We start from the raw sequence: 22,396 nt of genomic DNA on the forward strand, positions 1-22,396 counted from the left end.
TGGCATTTCCAAAGGGTTGATGGCTTCATGCCCAGATATATTGTATTACTGTAGTCCAGAGGGGAGCTGATGAAGGATTGTATAACTGTGGCCAGATCATTGTCCTTCAGGCTTGACCAACATCTCCTAGCCAACCAGAAATGGTAGAAAGTGTTAGTCTTAGGGCTTATCGAATAGTTAGTGTGTGGCAAACGGGCATAAATCTAAAATGAACTAGCATGACATGCTCAAACTGTTTGTGTGGACATTGCTACCATGCACTAAAAAATTCTCTGGTACACACTGACCTCCTAGTTCAGAGTGACCAGCCCTTAGATGCAGGTATCTGAGAGCTTAGTGTCAGGGCTAGCATTCCAGGAACACTCCTAAAAGACAGACTGAACTGATTAATAGCAGCTGTGCACCGTCACAAAAGGAGCCTGCATCAGGACTGCAAACTCTGACGAGTGTTTTTTCTCTGCTTACTGGCATCATCTCTGTCTTGCTTGGGTTCCACTCCAAACAGCTTTTCTTCATCCATAAGCTGATCTTGTCCAAACAATGGGCCGTCATAGTGGTGGTGATGGTGATATAGTTATATGCAGTGAAGGGACAAGTAGATTTCATTAATTTGGTTTCTGCATTTGGTGTTGCTTAGCTATTACTTTGATGTGTTTCTTGTACATGAGCTGCTGCTTTCTATGAAACATAACAGGTTATGGCAGGACCACAAATTTTAGAAATTAATTCTTAAAAGTAGTTGGTATAGTTATGTTTTTAAATACATTTGTATTCTTCTGATTTCTACAAATGGTCCACAGTCAGTAGCTATTTAAAGTGAATCAATCTTTATTTGCACACTCAATGTGCGTTAACAAATTCAACATACAAGATAGCATTACATATTGTAGATTAGCATACAGTATTATGCAGTTTCACACATTTCAAGTTAGGTTTTTTTTGCTTTTTAACTTTTTTTTACCACAAAGTTGTAACTGTCCAAGTTAATTTTACAACAGAAGACACAAGGTAATGAAAAAACACATCTGGGAGATGCCACGGTGAGGCAGCTGTCAGTAACTGTCAGTTTTACACCAAAGAAAAATTATCTGCACATCTTCAGTTTCCCATTATTCCTGAGGAGTAATGGAGCTATTCACATCTGCCCAATAAGCCTAAGTTTAGTTACCCTGAGCACTTTTCCTTGACAAGATGTTAATCTTTCCTTTTTCAACTAAGGAATCGGAATAAGGAGATGATCTAGGCTTAAGTATACTTTTCACATTGAAGACAAAAAGAGAACTTTTTAGTTTTGAATGGAATGTACACAAGTAATCATATTTATAGTGGGGGAAGAATATGGAAGGAATAGTGACAGATCCTAACCTTTAACAATCAGATTGCTCAGTGCAAAAACCAGGATTTAAATAGATCTACACCAGCTTCCAGAGGAAAATCTGTTCTGTTCATGGCTGAGCACCACTAATAGAGTAAGAGCTACCAAGGAATTAAGACAAAGATCAAAATCTACTGTAACCTCAAGCAGGAATCATTTTCAAGATTGAGATATCCTGGTAAGTCATATGGGGAAGCTCACACTGTATTTACTTCACTGCAAGACTTAAAAATATTGAGAGGACTTCAGTCTCAATGTCACTATTAGTCCCAGACCCATTAACAGCCACAGCTAAACTGAAACATTCTCTTGAAGAGAGTTCCTACAAGCAACAAAAGCTGTCAGTGGAAAGTTGAATCTTTCCACTAAGACAGCTTGTCAGAAATTGCTGCTGAGACATTAATGGGTGGTAAAACTTAGGTTGTTTGTCAACCCAACAGCAGTTGCTCTGTGTTATGGCTGGAGAGGAAACTGGAGGCTAAGACATGCTCAGTTATTCTGCTTTCAATAGTAAGAACATTGTGAGTATCATGTTTTTCCAACAGGGCTCTAAAATTCAGTGGTCTCAAGTACTGTAAACAGATAAATGAACTTTTAAAAATGTACTTATGATACATTATTTACATTCCACAGGGCACAGAACAGTGGCTGCATGGAAGCAACAAAATGAATACTGAAAACTTGCAGTCTTCTGTGTGCCTTTCTGCCCACTCAATTCTTCTTTGTTTTTAATGTGTAGTGTTTAAAAATAACAAATTCAAATCCTGGCAGAGGAGCTGTTTAGTAGGTCTCTTGTTATAATTGTTTATGATCCGCTTGCCAATAATGTTTAAAATAAAAATTGACTCGTTATAGGAAGCCAAATCAGATTACTTTGTCAAGATATCATCTTGTACAAAAGTTTAGCCAAGTGTTTTTACAGTGAGATCTAGTGCAACTGCTTCCACCCTTTGTTTTCTTTTACAGAACTTGGGTCCATGTCCTTCTGTACAAAGAAGTTGTTGACTATTCAGGCAAATGTCCTACAAAGTGCTACAAGTCACAGTTATCTAGTAATGTTTTTAAATTCCAAAGATGACAGTAAGCAAATTCTAATTATTGGAAGCCAAAAATGTAAGGATAGTTCAGAATGCTTTGTACTTTGAGAGTTTAATTTATGTTTTGAGAAGACAGTTTTTTATTTTTCTCACTATAAATTAAGTCTAATGCTTTGAATACTGGCTATTATAGAAACAAATGGTAAAAAAGTATATCTAATATAATCTCAACTCAAATGTGGAGGAGGCTGTATCATTAATTATTTGATTATATTTGTTAAAAGCCTTTCTCTAGCATAAAGTTTCCTGTCTAATTTCAGATATTTCACTGCCAATCTAGAAGACGATAATGCTCAGGTAGAATTCAAAATCCTTTTAGAGAATTAGCCTCAGTTGCGCTAAAGTGAATCATACACATTTAGTTTATAATGTTCTGTATGGACCCTTTATACATACATACATAGAGTTGAATAAAATAGAGTTTGTGCTCTGTGGGAATTTGGGATGCACCAAATATTTATCCTGAACTAAGTCCCGTATGGCAAAAGCAAAGTGATCAGGTTGCTAGTATTTCAATTTTAGATGTTTATACCTTCAAGCATGACTTTATAGCGCTATAGCCAATACATCACAAAGGGAAATACCAGGTTAGAATGCATTTTTCTTAAAAGGAGAGAGCCATTCTTACTTGTACCTCTTTGAACTATTGCTGAATTCTAAACCTTCATATATGGAAATGCAGTTATTGCTTCCAAATCAAAGGACAGAACAGCAAGAATCTATGGGCAGATGAACTAATAAGAAACTAGAGGTTAAACAGCAGAATTCAGAAACTTTGGGAGAAGCCTAATAAAGAGAGGGCAGTTGTGGTGAATACCAGCAAAGACAGTTCGGCACAAACACAACTTCCATAGTAACAGATAATATTAAAATCTGCAACTTGATATTGGTAAGTTACACTAATTTTAGTTTGTATTAGGCATGCAATAGCGTGATTACACTTACATATATTTGTGGTATTTTTAAATTTAATGCTTTTTTAGAATTTTAGTGCCCTGCAAAATCACATCACTTGAGAACCAATCAGCTGCATCTTACAAAAGTTTAGTTCTATGACTAAAACAAGGTTTAAGTCTGTTCTATGAGCCAGCAGTCACTGCTGCAGCCTCTGCTAGTATTCGCTCAGGCTGTGCCATTTGGCAATCTGCTTTCGGGGATTCTCGCACACCTCTCGCCAGTGTTCCACGCCTCCAGTGGTGATGCTGTGTGCTCCCAAAATCAGCCGACCTACCACCTCATTTTTTGTGGTGCGGTCGAAGTCGATGACTAGAAATTCAATGCTGATGTCAGGAAGGAGATCCACAGGGATATCATAAATGAAGGATTCATTGAAGATGGGATTCAAAGTGCACTTCTTCACATGGGTCTTCTTTTTTGCTATGCGTTTTCTGCCATAATAAACGTTCACCTTAACGTAGGGGTCTGCCAGAGAAAAGAAAAAAGCAGACCAATAACACAGCCTAATAATACTCTGGAATAGTATATCTAAGAGATCAAGAATGAATTAAAGGTTAGACATCGCAGCACCCCATAGCTCCCTACACATTGGCTGCCCTCCAACCCTAAACCACTTCCATTAAAAGGCAAACCATGACCATGGAAATCAGAGAATCTGAACAGAAATAGAAGTTCATCCCCCCATAAATATCTGAGAAAGTTTGTTTAAATCCTTGGTTCCCTTAAAGGTGAAGAACCAAAGTGATGAAGAATTCCCCAAATGAAAAACTTTGTTAAGAGATCTATTCAGGGAGGAAAAACATTTAAAAAAGAAAGGGAAGTTTGTGCCCTTCCAGGCCTTCTTTATACTGGGTAAAGAAGCAAAAAGGGTTTTGTTCTAACTTCCTACTTCCCAATCTCCCCACAATCAAAAATTCTTTTATTATTTAGAGAGGGAAAAATGCTTATTGTCCTTGTCACTGGCAGACTCCATGGCAGACTGGAGAACTGGAATAGAAGCTCTCTCATGCCTTATTTAGAAGGATAAGGAAGATTTGAATCTTTAGTTTCATAGATTTTTTTTTAAAGCCAGGAAGGACCATTAAATCATATAGCCTGATCTCTTCAATAATAAGGCTATAGAATTTCACCTAGTTACCCCTGTATTAAGCCCAATAATTCATGTCTGACTAAAGCATATCTTCCAGAAAGGCATCCAGTCTTGATTTTGAAGACCTCAGGAGATGGAAAATCTGCATTTCTCTTGGTTGTTTTTTGTAATGGTTAATTTATCTTCATTATACATTTGTACCTTATTTCTAATTTGAAAATTTAGCTGGCTTTAACTTTCAAATAGTAATTCTTGTTATGCCTTTCTCTACTAGTTGAAGGAACCCTTTACTAACTGGTGTTTTCTCCCTGTGAAGATACCTATATACTGTAATCAAGTAACAGCTTGAGCTTCTTTTGATAAGCTAAACAGATTGAGCTTTTCAAGTCTCTCATGGTAAGACAATTTTTCCATCCCTCAAATCATTCTTGTAGCTCTTCTCTGTACCCTCTCCAATTTTTCAACATTTTTAAAATGTGGACACCAAAACTAGTTGCAATATTTGTGTGTGTGTGTGTGTGTGTGTGTGTGTGCACATGCGTGCGCGGGGGTGTCTCTCCAATGCTGCATACAAAGGTAAAATCACCTCCCTAATCCTACTCATTACTCCACTGTTTGTAAATAAAAGGATCACATTAGCCCTTTTTGCCACAGCATCACTCTGGGAGCTCAGGTTCAGTTGTTTGTCCACTATGCCCTTAACTATTTTTCAGTCACTGGCTTTCAGGATTCAATTGCCCCATTCTGTATGTATGGCCTGCATTTCTTCCCCTATGTGACATTGCATTTGGCTGTTTTAAAACACATTGAGTTTGACTTAGTCCAGCTTATCAAGCAGTCCAGATTGTTCTAACTATTGTGTCATTAACATAGGTCTTTGGTATCTACAGACTTTTATCAACAGTAATTTTTATCTAAATACTTAAAATAATCATTAGTGTTGAGCTTAGAACAGATGGCTGCAGAACTCCACTAGGAATACCCCATTTTGCTGACTCCTCGGTAACAACTACTTTTTGAGAGTTGTAGGCCAGTTGCTAAGCCCTTTAACGTGCTTTGATGTGTATAGTGCTATTTTTTAAATCAGAATGTCATGCAGTAGTAAGTCAAGTACTTTCTATGACCCATGGACCTCTTAAAGCCAACTCTGAAGCGGTTATAGAAATTTCATGAGGTTGGTGTTTACATTCTAGTTCACCAAAGAATGTAATGTGAGATCTCAAATGAAACCCAGTGTCATTCTGGTATTAATATTGTTCTGAAACGTATGTACAGGCACTATAGCGACAATGTGGGTGCGGTAATCTTTTAAAGTTAAGAAGTTAGGCCAATAAAAGATTAACTCACCTACCTTGTGTGGCTCATATCCTGGGGCCCACACTACTACAAAAACACTGAGTATACAGATACTATGTAAAGCATCATGGATATATACTGAAAAATATGTTTTTAATGTTTGTATCTCAAGATATTAGTCACCAGCAAAGGTGAAAAACATGTTTTCCTCCAAACAGGAGGTAAGAAATGTATTTCTGTCAGGATGTAAATTACGCATTGTAAGCTAACACAATGGATGCCTATTAACATATAAAGAGATGTGAAATCAAAAGGGAAGCAGCACCCAGGAAAAACAAGCCATGTGTGGTTATTTTGGCTATGAGCTAAGACAATGAATGTTGGGGGTATAGCTAGGAAGCAAAGAAGACATCCCTTCATCCTTGATCTAGGAAGTAAACAGACAGCATGTTTACATTCATAAAAATGGGATCTCAGCCAACGTTGGTTTAAAATGCTGCGGAGGATTCTAGGTGAGATAAACTTCTTTAAACGGGAGGTTAACCTGGTAGTTAAGCTTAGTCTCTAGAAAATATTATGATCTTATTTTATATGCAACCATTTGTTTCCAATATTCTTACTCACTATCACTTGAATCTTTGATAGTAAACTTACTCTTGTTTTCACTATACCTATAGCTAGCTAAGTGCTGTGATGTTAAGCAAAGTGCTGATCCTAAGTGGAATTTTACAAGCTGGTATGGTCTGTTCCTTTGAGAATAGCGGACCTGGTAGTTCTGTGAGTAGCTAGTGTCAGGGGCTAGATATCACAGGGGAATGCTTCAAAGGGACTTGGGGATTGAGGTGGACATAGTGTTAAACTCCAAGGCAAAGTAAGGGCTGTCATAGCCCTGAGAAGAGTGCTTGCGTAGCTAACAGGCTGGCAGTGTTAGGAGACTGACACCCGGTTAAGAACAAGCATCATTCCCTCATGCTGGAGGCATGGGGAAACAAAGTAATTCACAGCTCTAGGCACCCCGAGAACCGTCTAAAATGTATTATAGACAAAAGCCTAAATGTATTATATCTACAATTAAACCTTTCTCTACTAAACTCATCTAATCAAAGAATGGAATGTTTGTTTGGAAAGACCTATTTTCCATAAAACCATGTTGACTGGCAATAATTATATTCCCATACTTTAATTCTTTATTTATTGAATCCTTTATTAGTTTTTCCATAATTTTTCCTGGGATTGATATCAGACTAACTGGCCTCTAATTACCTAGGGTCATCCCACTTGCCCTCTTTTAGTACAGGCATGATTTTAGCACTCTCATTGTCTTCTGGATTCTTCAGTATTTCAAGATTTATTAAAAATTACCACCAGGATCCTCACTCAACTGTTCTAGGTCCCTGGGTGCAAATTATCTAGGCCTGCCAACTTAAAAATGTTTATCCCGAGTAGATGCTCTCTCCAATCCTCCTTGGACTGGAAAAAAAAAAGTTAATCCTCATGCAATATGAAAACATCACCCTGTTTCTTTCCAAATACCAAACAGAAATATTTATTAAACGCTTCTGCTTTTTCTGCACCTCCATCTAGCCCCCCACCCCAATCCTTTCTCTTGTATTTTCATCCCCAGCAAGCAGTTTGTTTTTTGTTCATACTGCAAGCAAAAGTGTGACACACACTAGCATGAAGGTAGAGCAGCCCTTCTTTGCATTGACACACTCACAGCATGCCATGTTAAAAGTTGTTCTCTATTGTGCCTATGTGTGGTAAATTTTTACCATTGCACTGACTTCAAGGCATTAAATGGAAGAACAAACACTTGAGATCTAGTTGACAAGTTAACCAAAAAACAAATGATCAGTAAATATAGTGTAAATTAACACTCCATTTCACAGCATTCCCTTTGTGTTTACAGGGAAAAACAAACTATGCATCAGGTGGAGGGCAGTAAACTATTAATAGGCTGGAGAAAATAGCTTCTACCTGAGAGGCCAGTGATATCCATTTTCGGCAAATGTCTAGCTTTCAGCACCACAACAGTCATTCTCTGTGCAACAGGCTGGTAAGACAGTGAGACTTGCAGCTCTCCTCTGCTAATGCATTTCTGTGGAAAAGAAGCAGATACAACTGAGAAGACCTGGGAGGTAATGAACAGGTGCCAGGAGGTCACGACCACATTACCCTTCCCATATTGCTAAATGGGAATGCCTGGCCTGGCCTCAGCTAGATGGGAGGGAGATCCCCAGGGGGTGTGTCTCAATGGAAAAAATGAGAATCACTGCCTCAGAAGTTGGCTTGTAAAAAAGAAAACAATGACCAGATTGGGGTCGATATTTGTAATTATGTGGCTCCTGTTGGGAAAGCTTTTGAAAGTACCAATGTTCAGCTAGAATTGGGGGATGTGAACTGAGTATTTATATCAGTTACATCAGTGCCAGCCTTTCCTACCAGGAGGTACTGTAGAAAGAGAGGCGCAGGAACACTGCCGGCAGGAATTTCACAGATACAGCAATCCCAAGAGATGAAACTACTGTTATATGTGTTAATTTTATACCAGACACACAAGGTGGACCAGCTTCTGTTAGTGAGAGACAAGCTTTTGAGCTTAGGGTATGTTTACACTTGCAGAGTTTTTGCACTGTAAGTTTCACTGGTGATAGGGAACCGGTGGAAGTAAAGTGCTGGTTTGTGTACTCACTCAATTCCTCAGGTGTCAGAAAATGTTTACACTACCAGCACTTCCATCACCAGAGCAGCCACAGTGCAGCTCTCTCCATAGGTCTTGTGGGAAGGACGAAGTGAACAGAAGGCATTCTGGGTCCCTGCTCAGTGCCCTGGGCTGCCCTGCTTCATGTCTCAGGAGCCCCATTACTTCCTGGTTTCTTCATGGCATTTTTTTTTTAACCTCCTGCTATTTGGCTGCTTTCCCCGCCACATCTACAGACAAAGGGAAAGGGAGCTTCAAATGTCCCATGGCTTACAGGGGGAGGGGCGGACATCCAAGTGTCAGAGTAGTGGAGATGCTGGCCAGAGTGGTCACTTTTGGAACTGTGAGATATCCTCCGGAGGCCAAAGGGTGTTTACACTGCTAGAACGTGTCTTCACTTTCACAACAGTGCAAAAAGAACAACAGTAAGAGCTGTATGCCTCTCGTGAAGGTGGTTTTCTTTTTGCGGTCAAACTTTTGAGTTTGACTGAAAAAAGTCATTAACAAGTGTAGACGCTCTGGCAGTTTTAGCACAAAAAAGGGACTTTTTGCGCTTTAAATAGTAAGTGTAGACCAGGGGTCAGCAACCTTTCAGCAGTGGTGTGCCTAGTCTTCATGTATACACTCTAATTTAAGGCTTCGCATGCCGGTAATACATTAACGTTTTTTAGAAGGTCTCTCTATAAGTCTATAATCATATAACAGTAGCTTGGTTATATGTAAAGTAAACAAGGTTTTCAAAATGTTTCAAAGCTTTATTTAAAATTAAATTAAAATGTAGATCTTATTAGTTTAGTGTGATCCTTGCCCTTGCTTTTCCTTGCTGAGTTTTTCAGTGTCTGGTGGCACGTATTTGGATACTTTAAGCTGCACACAGGCTTCTGAGTGATCAGTTGATAACCGGCTGGCAGGAGGTCAGTGGCTGGAACCCCAGATCGGCAGCTGAGGTGAGTGGAGTTGACAGCTTGTAGGGCTGAGCAGGGCTGGAAGCCTGGACCTTGTCTGATAGGGGGCATGTGCTGGAACTCCAACTGGAAGCAAGGTGAGTGGGGCTGCAGCAGGGACCCCGGCTGGCAAGGGGCCAGCAGCCGGAACCCCAGAGCGGCAGCAGGCTGAGCAGGTCAGCCCGCCCAGCTCGGGGGGTTCGGAGGTGGGCTGAGTGTCTCCGCCTGCCCCCGCTCTGGGGTTTCAGCCACCGGATCCTGCCAGCCGGGGTCTCAGCCCACTGCCAGCCTGGGGTTCCTTCACCCAGGCCAGCAGCTGGCGCTGAGTGGGACTGGCGGCAGGACCCCGGCTAGTAAGGGGCCAACAGTGGGAACCCCAGAGAGGCATTGGGCTGAGCGGCTCAGTCCGCCACCACTCTGGAGTTTCCACCGCCAGCTCCTGCCAGCTGGGGTCACAGTCCGCTGCCAGTCTGGGGTTCCTTCCCCCAGGCCAGCAGCGGGTGCTGAGTGGGACCGGCGGCAGGACCCCGGCTGGCAAGGGGGCCAGCAGCGGGAACCCCAAAGCGGCAGCAGGCCAAATGGCTCAGTCCGCCCCACGTGCCGAATGGCTCAGTCGGCCCAGCGTGCCATCAAATATCGGCTCACATGCCACTTTTGGCACACATGCCATAGGTTGCTGACCCCTGGTGTAGACATACTCTAACACAGAGCTCTTCTTCAGGTCTGGGAAACATACTCAGGGCTTGGCTACACTTACAAATTTGCAGCGCTGCAGCAGGGTGTGAAAACAAACCCTCTCCAGCGCTGCAAAGCGCCAGTGTGGTCAAAGCCCCAGCGCTGGGAGCCGCACTGTCCGTTATTCCCCACAGGGAGGTGGAGTACGGACAGCGCTGGGAGAGCTCTCTCCCAGTGCTGGCGCTCCACAGGGAGGTGGAGTACGGACAGCGCTGGGAGAGCTCTCTCCCAGTGCTGGCGCTTTGACTACACTTAATGCTTCAAAGCGCTGCCGCTACGTGCTAAGTGTAGCCACAGCCTATGTGTGTCTCAGTTAAATACAAGGTAGAACAGATGGTTTTGCATAAATAGCTAACACATATTTCAAGGGACCATTCAAGGTGAAATGGCCTGTTAACACCTCTCATAAATGGCTATTAGCCAGGATGGGTAAGAATGGTGTCCCTAGCCTCTGTTCCTCAGAGGATGGAGATGGATGGCAGGAGAGAGATCACTTGATCATTGCCTGTTAGATTCACTCCCTCCAGGGCACCTGGCATTGGCCACTGTCGGTAGACAGATACTGGGCTAGATGGACCTTTGGTCTGACCCGGTACGGCCTTTCTTATGTTCTCAAGTCATGGAGGGAGGGAGGAGAAGGCAGCTGGCGGCAGGGGGAGGGGGTGGGATTAGTGCTTTATAGTGTTTCCCAGAGCTGATGAAGAACTGTGTATGCTCAAAAGTTTGTCTCTCTCACCAACGGAAGTTGGTCCAATAAAAGATACACCTTGCCTCTGTAATATTCTGGGACCAACACAGATAGATACAACAACACTGCATAGTTTTATTCCAGAGGCAGTACTCAAAGCAGGGATTATAACCGGCCGGAACATGTTTGTTTTGTACAGTAGTGCATACAGTTTATGATACAATGCACTGTATCTAGTACCAAAGCCCTGACTAATGTGTCAACTATTTGATTCATATGAAAAGTCAGTCTCTCTTGGGGATTATGCCACTCTTTTAATCACATTTGTTCACTAAAATCAGCATTAACAATTAACAAACAGAAACACGAACAATTATATGCAGAAATAATGATATCTACTTCATTTGAAATTTCCATTTATCACACGTTCTGACCCTGTATACGCTAGCAAACCTACAACATCCTATAATTCTGATAGCTTGCTTTTACCATATTTCAGCTCAGAGCTAATGTGTACCTCAAAAGCAGTTGGAGGAATTTCTGAACTCCAACAGAATGAGATTTTTATATTACCAGATGTAATTCCCACTTCCCAAATACCAGTTAGAAAGCTGCTTAATAATAGTGTCAGATTATAATAATGGCATTTGCCATAGATCAACATTTTTTTATTTGTACAATTTTAATTGTTTTTGCCATACAAAACAATGTAAACACTTCTGGGAAGAAAATTATAAATATACATTCTGCAATATAATTGTTGCTTAGTAATTCTATGTTAGACCCTGAGTTTAATTCCCAGCTCAGCCACAGGCTTTTGTTATGACTGTGGCCACTGTAACCTATCTTTATGTGCCTCTCTCCCTCATCTGTACAATGGGGATGACGATAATCCCTTTATCTTGTCTATTTAGATTAATTCCTTGGGGCGGGGACTGTTTCTTACTATGTGTTTTCACAGGGCCTAACACAATGGGGCCCTGATCTTAGCTGAAGGCTTCAGATGCTATTGTAATAAAAAATATTAATGTGAAGGATATGCAGAATATAAAAATCAGGTAGGAATATTTAATAGTCATGGAATAATTAAATTTTAAATACAGAGTCCCATGTTACACATTCACTTCTGGAGCACTATAGTACTTTTCTCTACTATCATTTTAAAATCTTGACCTTTAGTAGATTTGGAGTACTTGTCCCAGTATGTGAATTACAGTGACTTTCTAGGTGCCAAAAAGTTAGGCATGGTGACACTAAGCATCACAATGCCTAAACTCCTTTTGTGCATTCAGGCCCCAGTGAGTTAAAGATAAAATGTATAACAATAAATCAATACTAAACTACTTTCAATTTAGAAATGTACAAGAAAGCAAATCAATGTGTATTAAAATTTCCTTACCCAAGTATGCTTTATTTCTAATTTTGCATGACAGGTACTAAGCAAAAACGGAAAATAAAGCATTAACCCGTAATTAGAAAAGAGACATATATACACAGCAGCAAATTACAAGAGTCAACCAGCATTTATAGACTTAAAAATTCCCTCCTGGCTGATGTGGTCCACACTTTACTGTTTTGGTTCTAGTGACATGCTGTGAATCACTTTTGCAGCAGTGACACCTAGCTGTTTGAAACACTGGGGTTTAAATGAAATGATTATCGCGTACTAAATATAAGAGGAGACAAGTACTTCTGGGGGTATTTGACTTTGGAACCATTTACATAGCAACTTCTGGACAAGGGCCCAGAACATAAATAACCTGGGATCTAATCCTGCAAGCCTTTCTGTTACAATTTCTTCCAGTGACTTCAATGGGACTAGTACAGGTAAGAACTACTCACATGAATAAGGGTTTGCTGTATTCCTGGTTCCTAGATGTTTTGAGTCCCCTGTGCCAAGAAAACTCAGCCTGACTGGGGATCAGCTTACATAGGTCAAGCATAGCATGTGAAGTGTGTCTCCAAACTCAGAGAGAGAGGTTACTTACTTGTATGTTCCTTTTGATGATCTCCCGGGTGAGCTGGACCTTTCCAGTGCTTGGATCCACTCCAGCGAGGGGCACCATGACTTCTCCAATCACATCATCTCGAGAGAAGCGATCAAAGCTCAACACCAGGAAGTGAAGCACCAAATCCTGGAGCTGGCTGTAGGGAATCCCATAGAAGGTAAAGGTCTCATCAAAGACAGGGTCCAGGGTCTTGCGCAACACACGAGTCTTCACTCTATGCCTTTTGTCTGGAAGAATTGTCATCTTGATGTAGGGGTCAGAACCCTGAGTCTGCTCATCCATCACTGGCAGCCCATGGGCCTCTTGAATGGTCACCACTAATGCTTTTTTGGGGAAATTGTAGTCCACTGAGAAAGTCAGTGTTCCCAGCAGGACATCCTCTTCTGGGGAAGATGGGGAGGAGATTTTGCTCCCACCTGGAGTGATGCTTTGATCTGGACTTAGTTCATCTCCGTAATCCACTTTTATTGGGAGCTGGTCAATACACGGGGCTGCATTCATCCCATTTGGTGCCTTCTCAGAGCCCACTAAACCAGCTTCTGCGGCATCTACCAAAAGGTTTCCTCTTCCAGTCTCCTTGACAGTGCCGTTCTTGTCTCTGCGGATCCGGATAATCTTCTTCTTGTTACTCAAGGTCTCCGGATAGATACTAATGCCTTTCAGCATGTGAATGAATTTGTAAGGGGGGGTTTTGTGCTTTTTTTCTGCTTGCTGGTGGCAGCATGTCCACACAAACACTGTTACTGAGACAGACACCACAAGGACCGTGGCACCAATAAGTCCTGCCACAATCGGAGGCACATCTGTAAAGGAGACAAAACAATTAGGGATGAGATACTCATCCTAAGGGACTATGTTCATACAGCACTTAAAAAAAGCATGTTATTCTAATTAAAGAAAATATCCCCTACACCTCGTACAACCAATGAACCTCTCAAGTAAATATGGTCTATGTATTACTCAAAGATCTTGGTGACAGAAATTCCTTTGGAGCTTGACATTATTTCTCTAAAATTGTTCTTTTCCATGTGGGAGTCAGTTCCCCACATTTATAGATGCCCTAGGTTTTGCTTAATAACATCTTCAAATTTTTATTGCCTTATCCTCTCAAATCAATTTTATATGCCATCACCATCAATGTCAGCATTGCTCTAGTAAAAGTGTTTACTAGGGAACTACAGTTTCATGGGCCATAAGAGGTGCTCTCACACTTTATAGCTTCTTTAAAAATAGTACTTGTTTCTATTTTAATATCAGCAGTTGAGTAATAAGTAGTTACACTATTTAGAATCCAGAGTCATGTCACACTTAAGTAATTTTACATATTAGACATATGGCCCTAAAATAATTGACTGTTAGGACTATAACCTCCCACTTCTTCAGATACTTGAATCTCAGACACTGCTATAGATTTTTGGAGACTGGCAATTGTAATTTTGTATATATTAAAAATTTACAAAACTTGTTTCCATTTATATAAGGATTTTAATCCTGAAGGATCCCATAGCATTTTATGAGCCTTACAGAGTACATATAGAGGAATCACTTCATTGACCACTAAATGCAACTGTTTCTGGGGTGGAAAGTGGTGGCTGGTAAGAGTGCATATTGACACTAGACAAGAGTGTAAGGCAGGAAGTGTAGAATATCATAAAAGTCAACCTGCTAGGAGAATTTTAATTAGATTTTAACCAGGTGCTGAGACTAACATCCCTGCTTTTGAGAAGAGTGCCATGTGATATGAAATGCCCACAAGTGTGTCTCATCCAAAAGTTTATTTCTATGTTAACCATTCCCATTTATGGATAATGAATTTCTCTGCTTCCACACTTTTCTCAGTGTCATTACCTGTTGTCTTCCTTATCTTGGTAGACTGGCAGCTGCAGAGAGAGAAAAGCTTTCTAAAGGAGTATTTCACTATCACCCCCAAAGAAAAAAGTCCTACCATCTGTGACCAGGGTCCCAGTGGGGGCCAGCTATGGTCACTCAATTAGAGTGAACTGGAAAGAATGTGGCAGACAATCCCAAAAAAGCTGGTGGATATTCCAATACTTAGATTTACCAAGCCAACATAAAACAGCTTATTTATTACCTTACTGGTTACGCAGAAGTCCAAATAATACAGTTCCCTTAAAGTGATCCAGCCTCAGGCCTCCATCCAGATACCTAAGTCAAATATGATGATTTCTGAAAATCTTATTTCATCATATAAAAGAAAAGGTTCTACCACCTAAAGGATCGGACACACAACCTCCCATCGTATTGAATATTCCAGATCTTACCCAAATGCACGCTACAGCCAATTCTTATTAACTAAAATTTATTAAAAAACAAGACAGAGTATGGTTAAAAGATTAATATACATACAGACATGAGTTCAATTCTTAAGATTCAGATTCATAGCAGAGATGGTGAACTTTGTAGTTGCAAAGAGTTCTTTCAGAAATAGCCCATAGGTTATAGTCCAGTGTTTATATTTCAGGGTGATCCAGTTAGAACTGGAATCTCAGTCCTTATGGCCTAAGCTTCCACTGTATGAAGCCTCAGGCAGATCTGAGATTAACAGGATCAGGACCCAAGGATCTTTTATACAATTTCATGTCCTCTTTGACAAGTTGGAGTTCCTCCAGGAACATGACTTTGAAGGAGGTCCATCACTGGTACTTGGCTATAGAATTAACATAAGGCAATTTGATTGTTCCTCTACCATTCACAGATGATTTGCTATACATTTCAAAGAGAGATGAGGTGTTTACAATTCATTTAAATGCTAGGATGTACTTTGATCTCTGAATGATCAGAATACAGCATAGACAGGGACTGTTGATTACATTGTTGACCATTACCCAGGTCATCACATCCTCAACGTGAGACCGGTGTGGAAGGGAGAAATTAAAGCTCCTGGATACAACTTAAGGACCTTTCAACATTGATATGTGCTGTGTTTACATTGAATTCTTAGTAAGGCCAAATAATTGATGCATGTTTTGGCCCAAGTTAGAACCTTAGTCCATACTTTGTGTAACACTTGTGATTCCAGGGTTTAGTCTATGTATTGACTTAACATAGCCATTAATGTTCTTCAGAGAGCACTTACTCTGGCATTCAGCCATGAAGGCTGTGAGGTGTTGTATCTCAGTTTCCCTTTTTTGCACAGCACATTGGGTCCGCTGTCTTTTCTCCTGTGTACAGTTTCAAGATTAGATACAGGCATTAATTGTGAAATATCCGTATCATAAGGCCTTTTAACATAAAGTGTGTTCTTATGTATCACTCTTAACATGTTCAAGGGTTTTTCCAAAAGATTAGTCACATTGTACATTTTTACAGTTTTTTGTATTAGCCAACATGTTAGTTACAATTATTAGCAATAATATTAACATCAGTTCTATCAAGTGTACCTTTGCAATCATTTTTGTCATACCAAGCCTTTTGTTTAGACAAATCATTTGTTAGGTTAGCTTGTTCAATATCCCTTTTGAACCTTAGTAGCTTTTTCTTTACTTTAGGATTTTTCTTAACATAGGATTTCAGTTTAACCACTTCCTTGAGGCTTTAGTATTTGAGAGATGAGGGAGGCAAGTTTGTAAGGGCATTTTGCTTTTTAAGAGTTAGCTTGCTTTTCTTTTTTTTTCTTGTCAGCTAGGAAATTTGTATGGACATCATTCCTTAAAGAGACCCAACCATTTTCTATCAGTATGTCTGAACTACAGTTCTCCTGCTTTTTACCTAGCAATTTCTGCATCCACAACATATCAGATGCACTAGAGCAGTGTTTTTCTCAAAGTTTTATATTGGTGACCCCTTTCACACAGCAAGCCTGTGAGTGTGCCCCCCTTTATAAATTAAAACACTTCTTTTTATATTTAACACTATTACAAATGCTGGTGTTTGGGGGTAGAGGCTGACAGCTCACCCCCCCCCCCGTGTAATAACCTTGTGACCCTGAGGGGCTCATGCCCCCCCATGTAATAACCTTGTGACATGACCCCCAGTTTGAGAACCCCTGCACTAGAGCTTACTAAGAAATGACATGACAAATCCAAAGTATCTATGGGTCTATTCATAAGGCTGCTCTGCTGTGTAAAACCAGGACTACAGACTCTTCAACCTGAGAGCCACTGTTTAGCTAAGGAAGCCTCCTTTAAGCTATTCACAGTAGATTTTTCCAAAGCAAATTCAGTGGATTCATTTTCATTTGAAAGACTTTGGCCATTAGGCACCAACAGACTTTCCTCAGAAGAGAGACTGTTTACTATCAATAATGGCCCATTAAGAGTCAATGGAAACAATTTCTTTTCATAGACTTCACCAAGAAATTCCTTTCCTTCTGCAATACCATGCATTGCAACAGATTCTTTTTGAGCCATATTTATGTCCAGAGCTGACTTTGGCACAAGAGACAAATCACCAACCTCCTTCTGAGTTTCACATGCATCCAGAATCACCTCTGGCCCATCAGGAGGATTTTTACACAATCCCCTTTCAGGTAAACTGCTAGACTTCATAGTCAAAAGATTAGAAGCATTCTCTTCCTTGTTAAAAGTTTCCACACTGTCAGTGGGTAACATAGTTAAATCACCTTCATGCTTTCCTTGTGCCCTGGCTATATCAACCTGATCAGACAAGGTTGTCATATCTTTACCCAGCAACACACTAGCAACAGGCAAAATAAAAGCACCAGAATCGGTTGGTCTCTGGGAGCTACGAGCTACTTATGACATTAACTGGATGCAACCTAGTTATAATGTCATTATCCCTAGCAGACACAAATTTAGGACTACTTCCTTCCTGGGCTTTAGTTGTATCCAGAATCAACTCTGAGTTAACTAATAAATTTTCAACCATCATAGGTTGACAGGCTTCTTCTGTCTGCTTTACAGACAGAGAACTAGAGAGACACGTTTCAGAGTAGCAGCCGTGTTAGTCTGTATCCGCAAAAAAAAAACAGGAGTACTGCTGCTATTCAAAACAGACAATTGGAGAGATCGTTCTTTTTGTCTCAGCACCCATGGCTGATTTCAGACACATACCCAGACAGTGAGACAGCTTCCTTATCAGGCAAGTTGCCACTCCCAACAGATAAACTGCTATTCTCCATAGATAAGAGTCTCATTACACTGAGCTGCTTTAAACAAATAATCTCGACCCTTTTCAGGCTTACTTTCACAAACTTCACTTGCTAACAATTCATCACTTACCAAGACTGTACCCTTTCCTTCTTCAGTTAGGGCTTTAATCTGATCACCAACTTTAATTTGCTCTAGAGAAACATTTCCCTGAGCCTTATCTAATAGCAGATTTACTTCTGAGATATCAGACACTCAGAAATTTCTTCCACATACACACTGCCTTCTTGCACAAACAGCTATCTTCATCAGACAAGCATTTGGAAAAACACTCCACAGGCAAGTCTTTGCCCTCTAATAGACACAGGTTCAGGATTATTTCTTTCCTGTGACTGATTTGCTATACATTTCAAAGAGAGATGAATACAGAGAGATCCCATGCTTACAATTCTTTTAAATGCCAGGGTGTTTTTGATCTCTGGATGATCAGAATACAGCACAGACAGGGACTGTTGATTACATTGTTGCCCATTATCCATATACATGCAAATACACAAAAACATAACCATTACCTCATGTCTTTAAGGATCGAATTTGAGTTGTTTATTTTGCAGGATGTTTAACCCTTTTTAGCCATACTTCACACCATCATTACCACCAGTTCAGCTCCACCAATGGAAGCAATGGTGACAGCATTAATGTAGACAGGGCTCCAGGTGGCTTCTGGTGATTTAAACACTGAGTTTGTCTGTCTTTGCTCAGAGCAGGCCTCAGGTTTAAAAAAAAAAAAAGTTTATTTGCAATTACTAAAATATAAAATATTCTAAAATACAGGAAATTGCACTTGCTAGTCTAAAATTTGCCAGGAGGGTGATGACCCACTATTTATTGCCTCCCTATTTTTTGCTTTCCTAGCTACAGGCCTGTGTGATTTTAATTGTGACACATATTGCAATCCCATGCACTATCTTTGGGGTCCGTTCTATGAAATTTATTAATGGTTTATGCATGATAGTGTTCTACTCCATGGTGGAGGCTTACCATGGATCCTCCAGGAACTAAAAAGAGTAGGGGAGTAATTATAAGGGTGTGATTACCCTGGAGAGTGTAAACAACTCCAAAGAAACACCACCCCCTGGGGTGTTTGAATATACTGATTGAAACTTGATTTTTCCAGAGATTTGGACAAAGAGAGGGCTTTCGGTATAAAAAGCTGATACATGGCTTTCTTTTGATTTGGCAAACAGACAGGACTCACTTGTGGAAGGTTTGGATGGCCTTTGAGTTACTAGAACTTTGATGGATGGCTAGTTTTTAGCATGCATATAGGAACCTTTATTTTTTATGGCTTCCCTGTAATGTTTTTGACCTATGTAAAAATGTGTTTGCTTGGAAGAATGGTGTTGTCACTGGTAAAAACACTAATTGTCTTCTGAGATAAAATAACATATGGGCTGGACATTAGGCAGAGGGGCTTGCCGGGGATATAACTGCAAGGCAGGGAGATTTGCAGCCTTAAACCCCGCCTCCCTGGTCAGAAGGGAGTGAGACAAGGGTTAGGGCACACAGAAAGGTGACAGCTGGAGACCAGAGATCTGACTGGGCACTTCTGAAGTAGACCACAGGGGGGAATAGAAGTATAGTTACCCTGAAACTGTGGCACTAATAAAAAAAAAATTTTACATTCAGGGTTATGAAAAACTAGACATTTTTGTTACAAGTATAAAATAAATTACTAATGATATCCCCCTGTGGTTCCTGTGCCTTCAAAGATTCTCTTGAAGTCTGATGCATTTTGGGAAATTGTGTTGTCTTGGTCTCTGGTTTTCTTCTGCATTAAGATCTGCATGCACTGAGATTGACTGATGGGGAAGCCCAAGGTCTTGTCTGCATAAAACAGCAGTCTGAAGTCCCAGCAGACACACTAGCTCCATCTGCACTTGAGATTTGCATTATTACAAGCAAACAGTTCGGCTGAACTTTGTTATTTGTCATGGTGCATCTCAGCTAGTGTAATGCTGTTCAGAGTGTCTGAACCCTCCAGTCATTGCAGTAGCAGACATTGCGGTTGCCTATCACCAAGGATCCTAGTTTTCTGTGATACAAAAACCAAAATTATCCAATAAAAAACATTAAAATCCACATTTTTCCACAATTAAAATTAAATGCTAAACTGTAGTTACCCTAGCCACGCTATATACACATATTACTTGAACACAATGTTTTATTGATATATTTACAATTTTTAAGCTGACAGCCCAAGCCCTGCCCATTCTCCTGATTATTTGGCCTGCCCCCATTCCCAATTAGATCAGATAATCGGGGTTCCATTGTGTATGTTTTTATTTTTCACAAAATGTAAAAACTAATGACTCTCTCTAAAAACACAGTTTCTGTGTTTTTCTCTGGCAAACAGGCAGGGATCCTAGAGATCTATCACACCACACTAAGAAGTTGCATTTTGATAGCTCATGACAGCCCAGGTTGATGGTTTTCTTTACAAACAAAAAGGGCTAGAGACATTCTTTTATGAAAGTTGACATTTTGTAGTAGAAGTTGGCCACCTAAAATATGCTAGCTTGCCAAGTTGCTCTATGCCTAACTTGAGCCCTAGAAGCTGCAGTAGCTCAGAAGAGGGTACAGCAGCCATTGCAGTGTGATCACTAAAAAGGTTGCAAGAGGATTGTGGAACTGCAAGGAGGGCCCATTACAACCTCACAGCTAAAATTCACCACAAATCATGGTAGCAACAGTGAAAGCTGTAGACAGGGCTCAAGCATTTTTACCAGTCTGTTGTCCTAACCCACTCAAAGGCAGACAACATGGTGGTAAAAAACACTTGAGCCCTTTCTAAATTACAGCTTGTAACAGTGGAGAATTGCATCTAACCTGTCCAGCGTAGATGAAGCCAAAAGATGCAGTGATTCAGTGCAGGGTACAACAGTGTGACCCTGACTCCAATTAAGTACAATTGGAATAGTGCTGACAGTATTTGTGGATTGTTGTAAATACTTGTGTGTGGACAGAAGGTGTGTTACAATTGTAGCAAGTGTTGTTTTTCTAGTGTAGAGCTAACTTCTGGGAAGGTTTTCAAAGGTAAGAAAATCTCTGTGCGGTTGTGAAGAGAAGGGCTAGAGAAAAATGAAACTACTGAAGGTGGAATCAAGCATCTATTTTTGGTGGAGTGGGGGGAGTTATCTGAACAGATCATCTGACCTGGTTTCAGGGGTGAAAGTAATTTACAGGACCAGCCGGAGTCCTGAGGGGGGCGTGGCCTCATCCAGAAGAGGCGTGGCCTCAATGGGAAGAGGCGGTGCCTCTCGAGATTTGAAGGCCCTGGGGCACCGGCTGTGGCTGGGAGCCCCAGGGCCTTTAAATGAACCCAGGGCTCCCAGCTGCAGAGGTGGCTGGGAGCCCCCGGGGCTCAGGCCACCGCGGAGCTCCGGGCCCTTTAAATCCCCACCGCAGCTCTGGCTGCCGAAGCCGCGGGCGGGATTTAAAGGGCTCTGGGCTGCCTGCAGCTGCGGGAGCTCTGAGCCCTTTAAATTTGGCCCCAGCCCAGCCGCCGGAGCTGTGGGTGGGATTCAGAGGGCTCTGGGCTGCCCGCTGCAGCAGGGAGCCCAGAGCCCTTTAAATCTCCGCCGTGGAAGCTGGTGCGGTCCGGCACAGTGTACTGGCTCTTTGCCAGCACATTGGACCGGACCGGCTTACTTTCACCTCTGCCTGGTTTAGCTTCACCCATCATTGTTCATCACGGTTTGCTGTTTCTCAAATCCCCATCATACTTCAACTGAATGATGAGAGGAAAGCTTTCAATCCAATCTTTCTTCCTCCCTGGCCTACAACATGTCAGAGACCTGCATAAACTACTTCCATAATAAAATAAAATACCAGAAATCAGCCTGATCTCTGCATTATTACAATCTTAGTGATGGGCAGCACAGTCTTAAAAAACTAACTTTTTGTACTGACTTTCATTCTACACCACGGGTTCTCAAACTAGGGGTCGGGACCCAACAGAGGATCGTGAGGTTATTACATGGGGGGTCATGAGCTGTCAGCCTCCACCCCAAACCCCGCTTTGCCTCCAGCATTTATAATGGTGTTATAAATTAAAAACACTTTTTAATATATTTAAGGGGGGGGTCGCATTCAGCGGCTTGCTATGCGAAAGGGGTCACCAGTACACAAATTTGAGAATCACTGTTCTACACCAGCCACAGCACCTAGACCCAATTTTTTAACAACGCAACTTTGAAAGTGGTAACTTGGAAAGGTATTTAACATCTTGGATTTTTCATTTTATCATCTTTAAATGCTCTTTGGTCTTAAGAAGAAGGATGATGTCATTTGATAGTTAGCTGAACTGCAACAGATTAACATTTAGTGAGCTGAGTGAAAACTTTGAATTCTCTCAGGATGCCAATATCTGTAT

The 22,396-nt window shown here is 41.0% G+C and overlaps 1 protein-coding gene across 3 annotated transcripts in view; it reads right to left on the reverse strand.

Annotated features, from left to right (window-relative positions):
• Positions 1-808: 808 nt before the first annotated feature.
• SYT11 (synaptotagmin 11) overlaps positions 809-22,396 on the reverse strand; it is a 31,317-nt gene continuing 9,729 nt past the window's right edge. Inside the window, exons 2-5 of one of the 3 annotated variants that reach the window (XM_039512990.1) lie at positions 15,990-16,074; positions 12,872-13,695; positions 7,790-7,913; positions 809-3,894 (exon numbers count right to left, since the gene is read on the reverse strand). In XM_039512990.1, the coding sequence (XP_039368924.1) occupies positions 3,584-3,894; positions 7,790-7,913; positions 12,872-13,695; positions 15,990-16,005 (1,275 nt within the window). In that variant the 5' untranslated portion in view covers positions 16,006-16,074 and the 3' untranslated portion in view covers positions 809-3,583. The remainder of the gene's footprint in view (positions 3,895-7,789; positions 7,914-12,871; positions 13,696-15,989; positions 16,075-22,396) is intronic. The other 2 variants (XM_039512988.1, XM_039512989.1) reach the window with 2 other exon arrangements.

The sequence above is a fragment of the Mauremys reevesii genome, linkage group 24, assembly GCF_016161935.1.
Source record: "Mauremys reevesii isolate NIE-2019 linkage group 24, ASM1616193v1, whole genome shotgun sequence".
In the NCBI taxonomy this organism is placed as follows: Eukaryota; Metazoa; Chordata; order Testudines; family Geoemydidae; genus Mauremys; species Mauremys reevesii.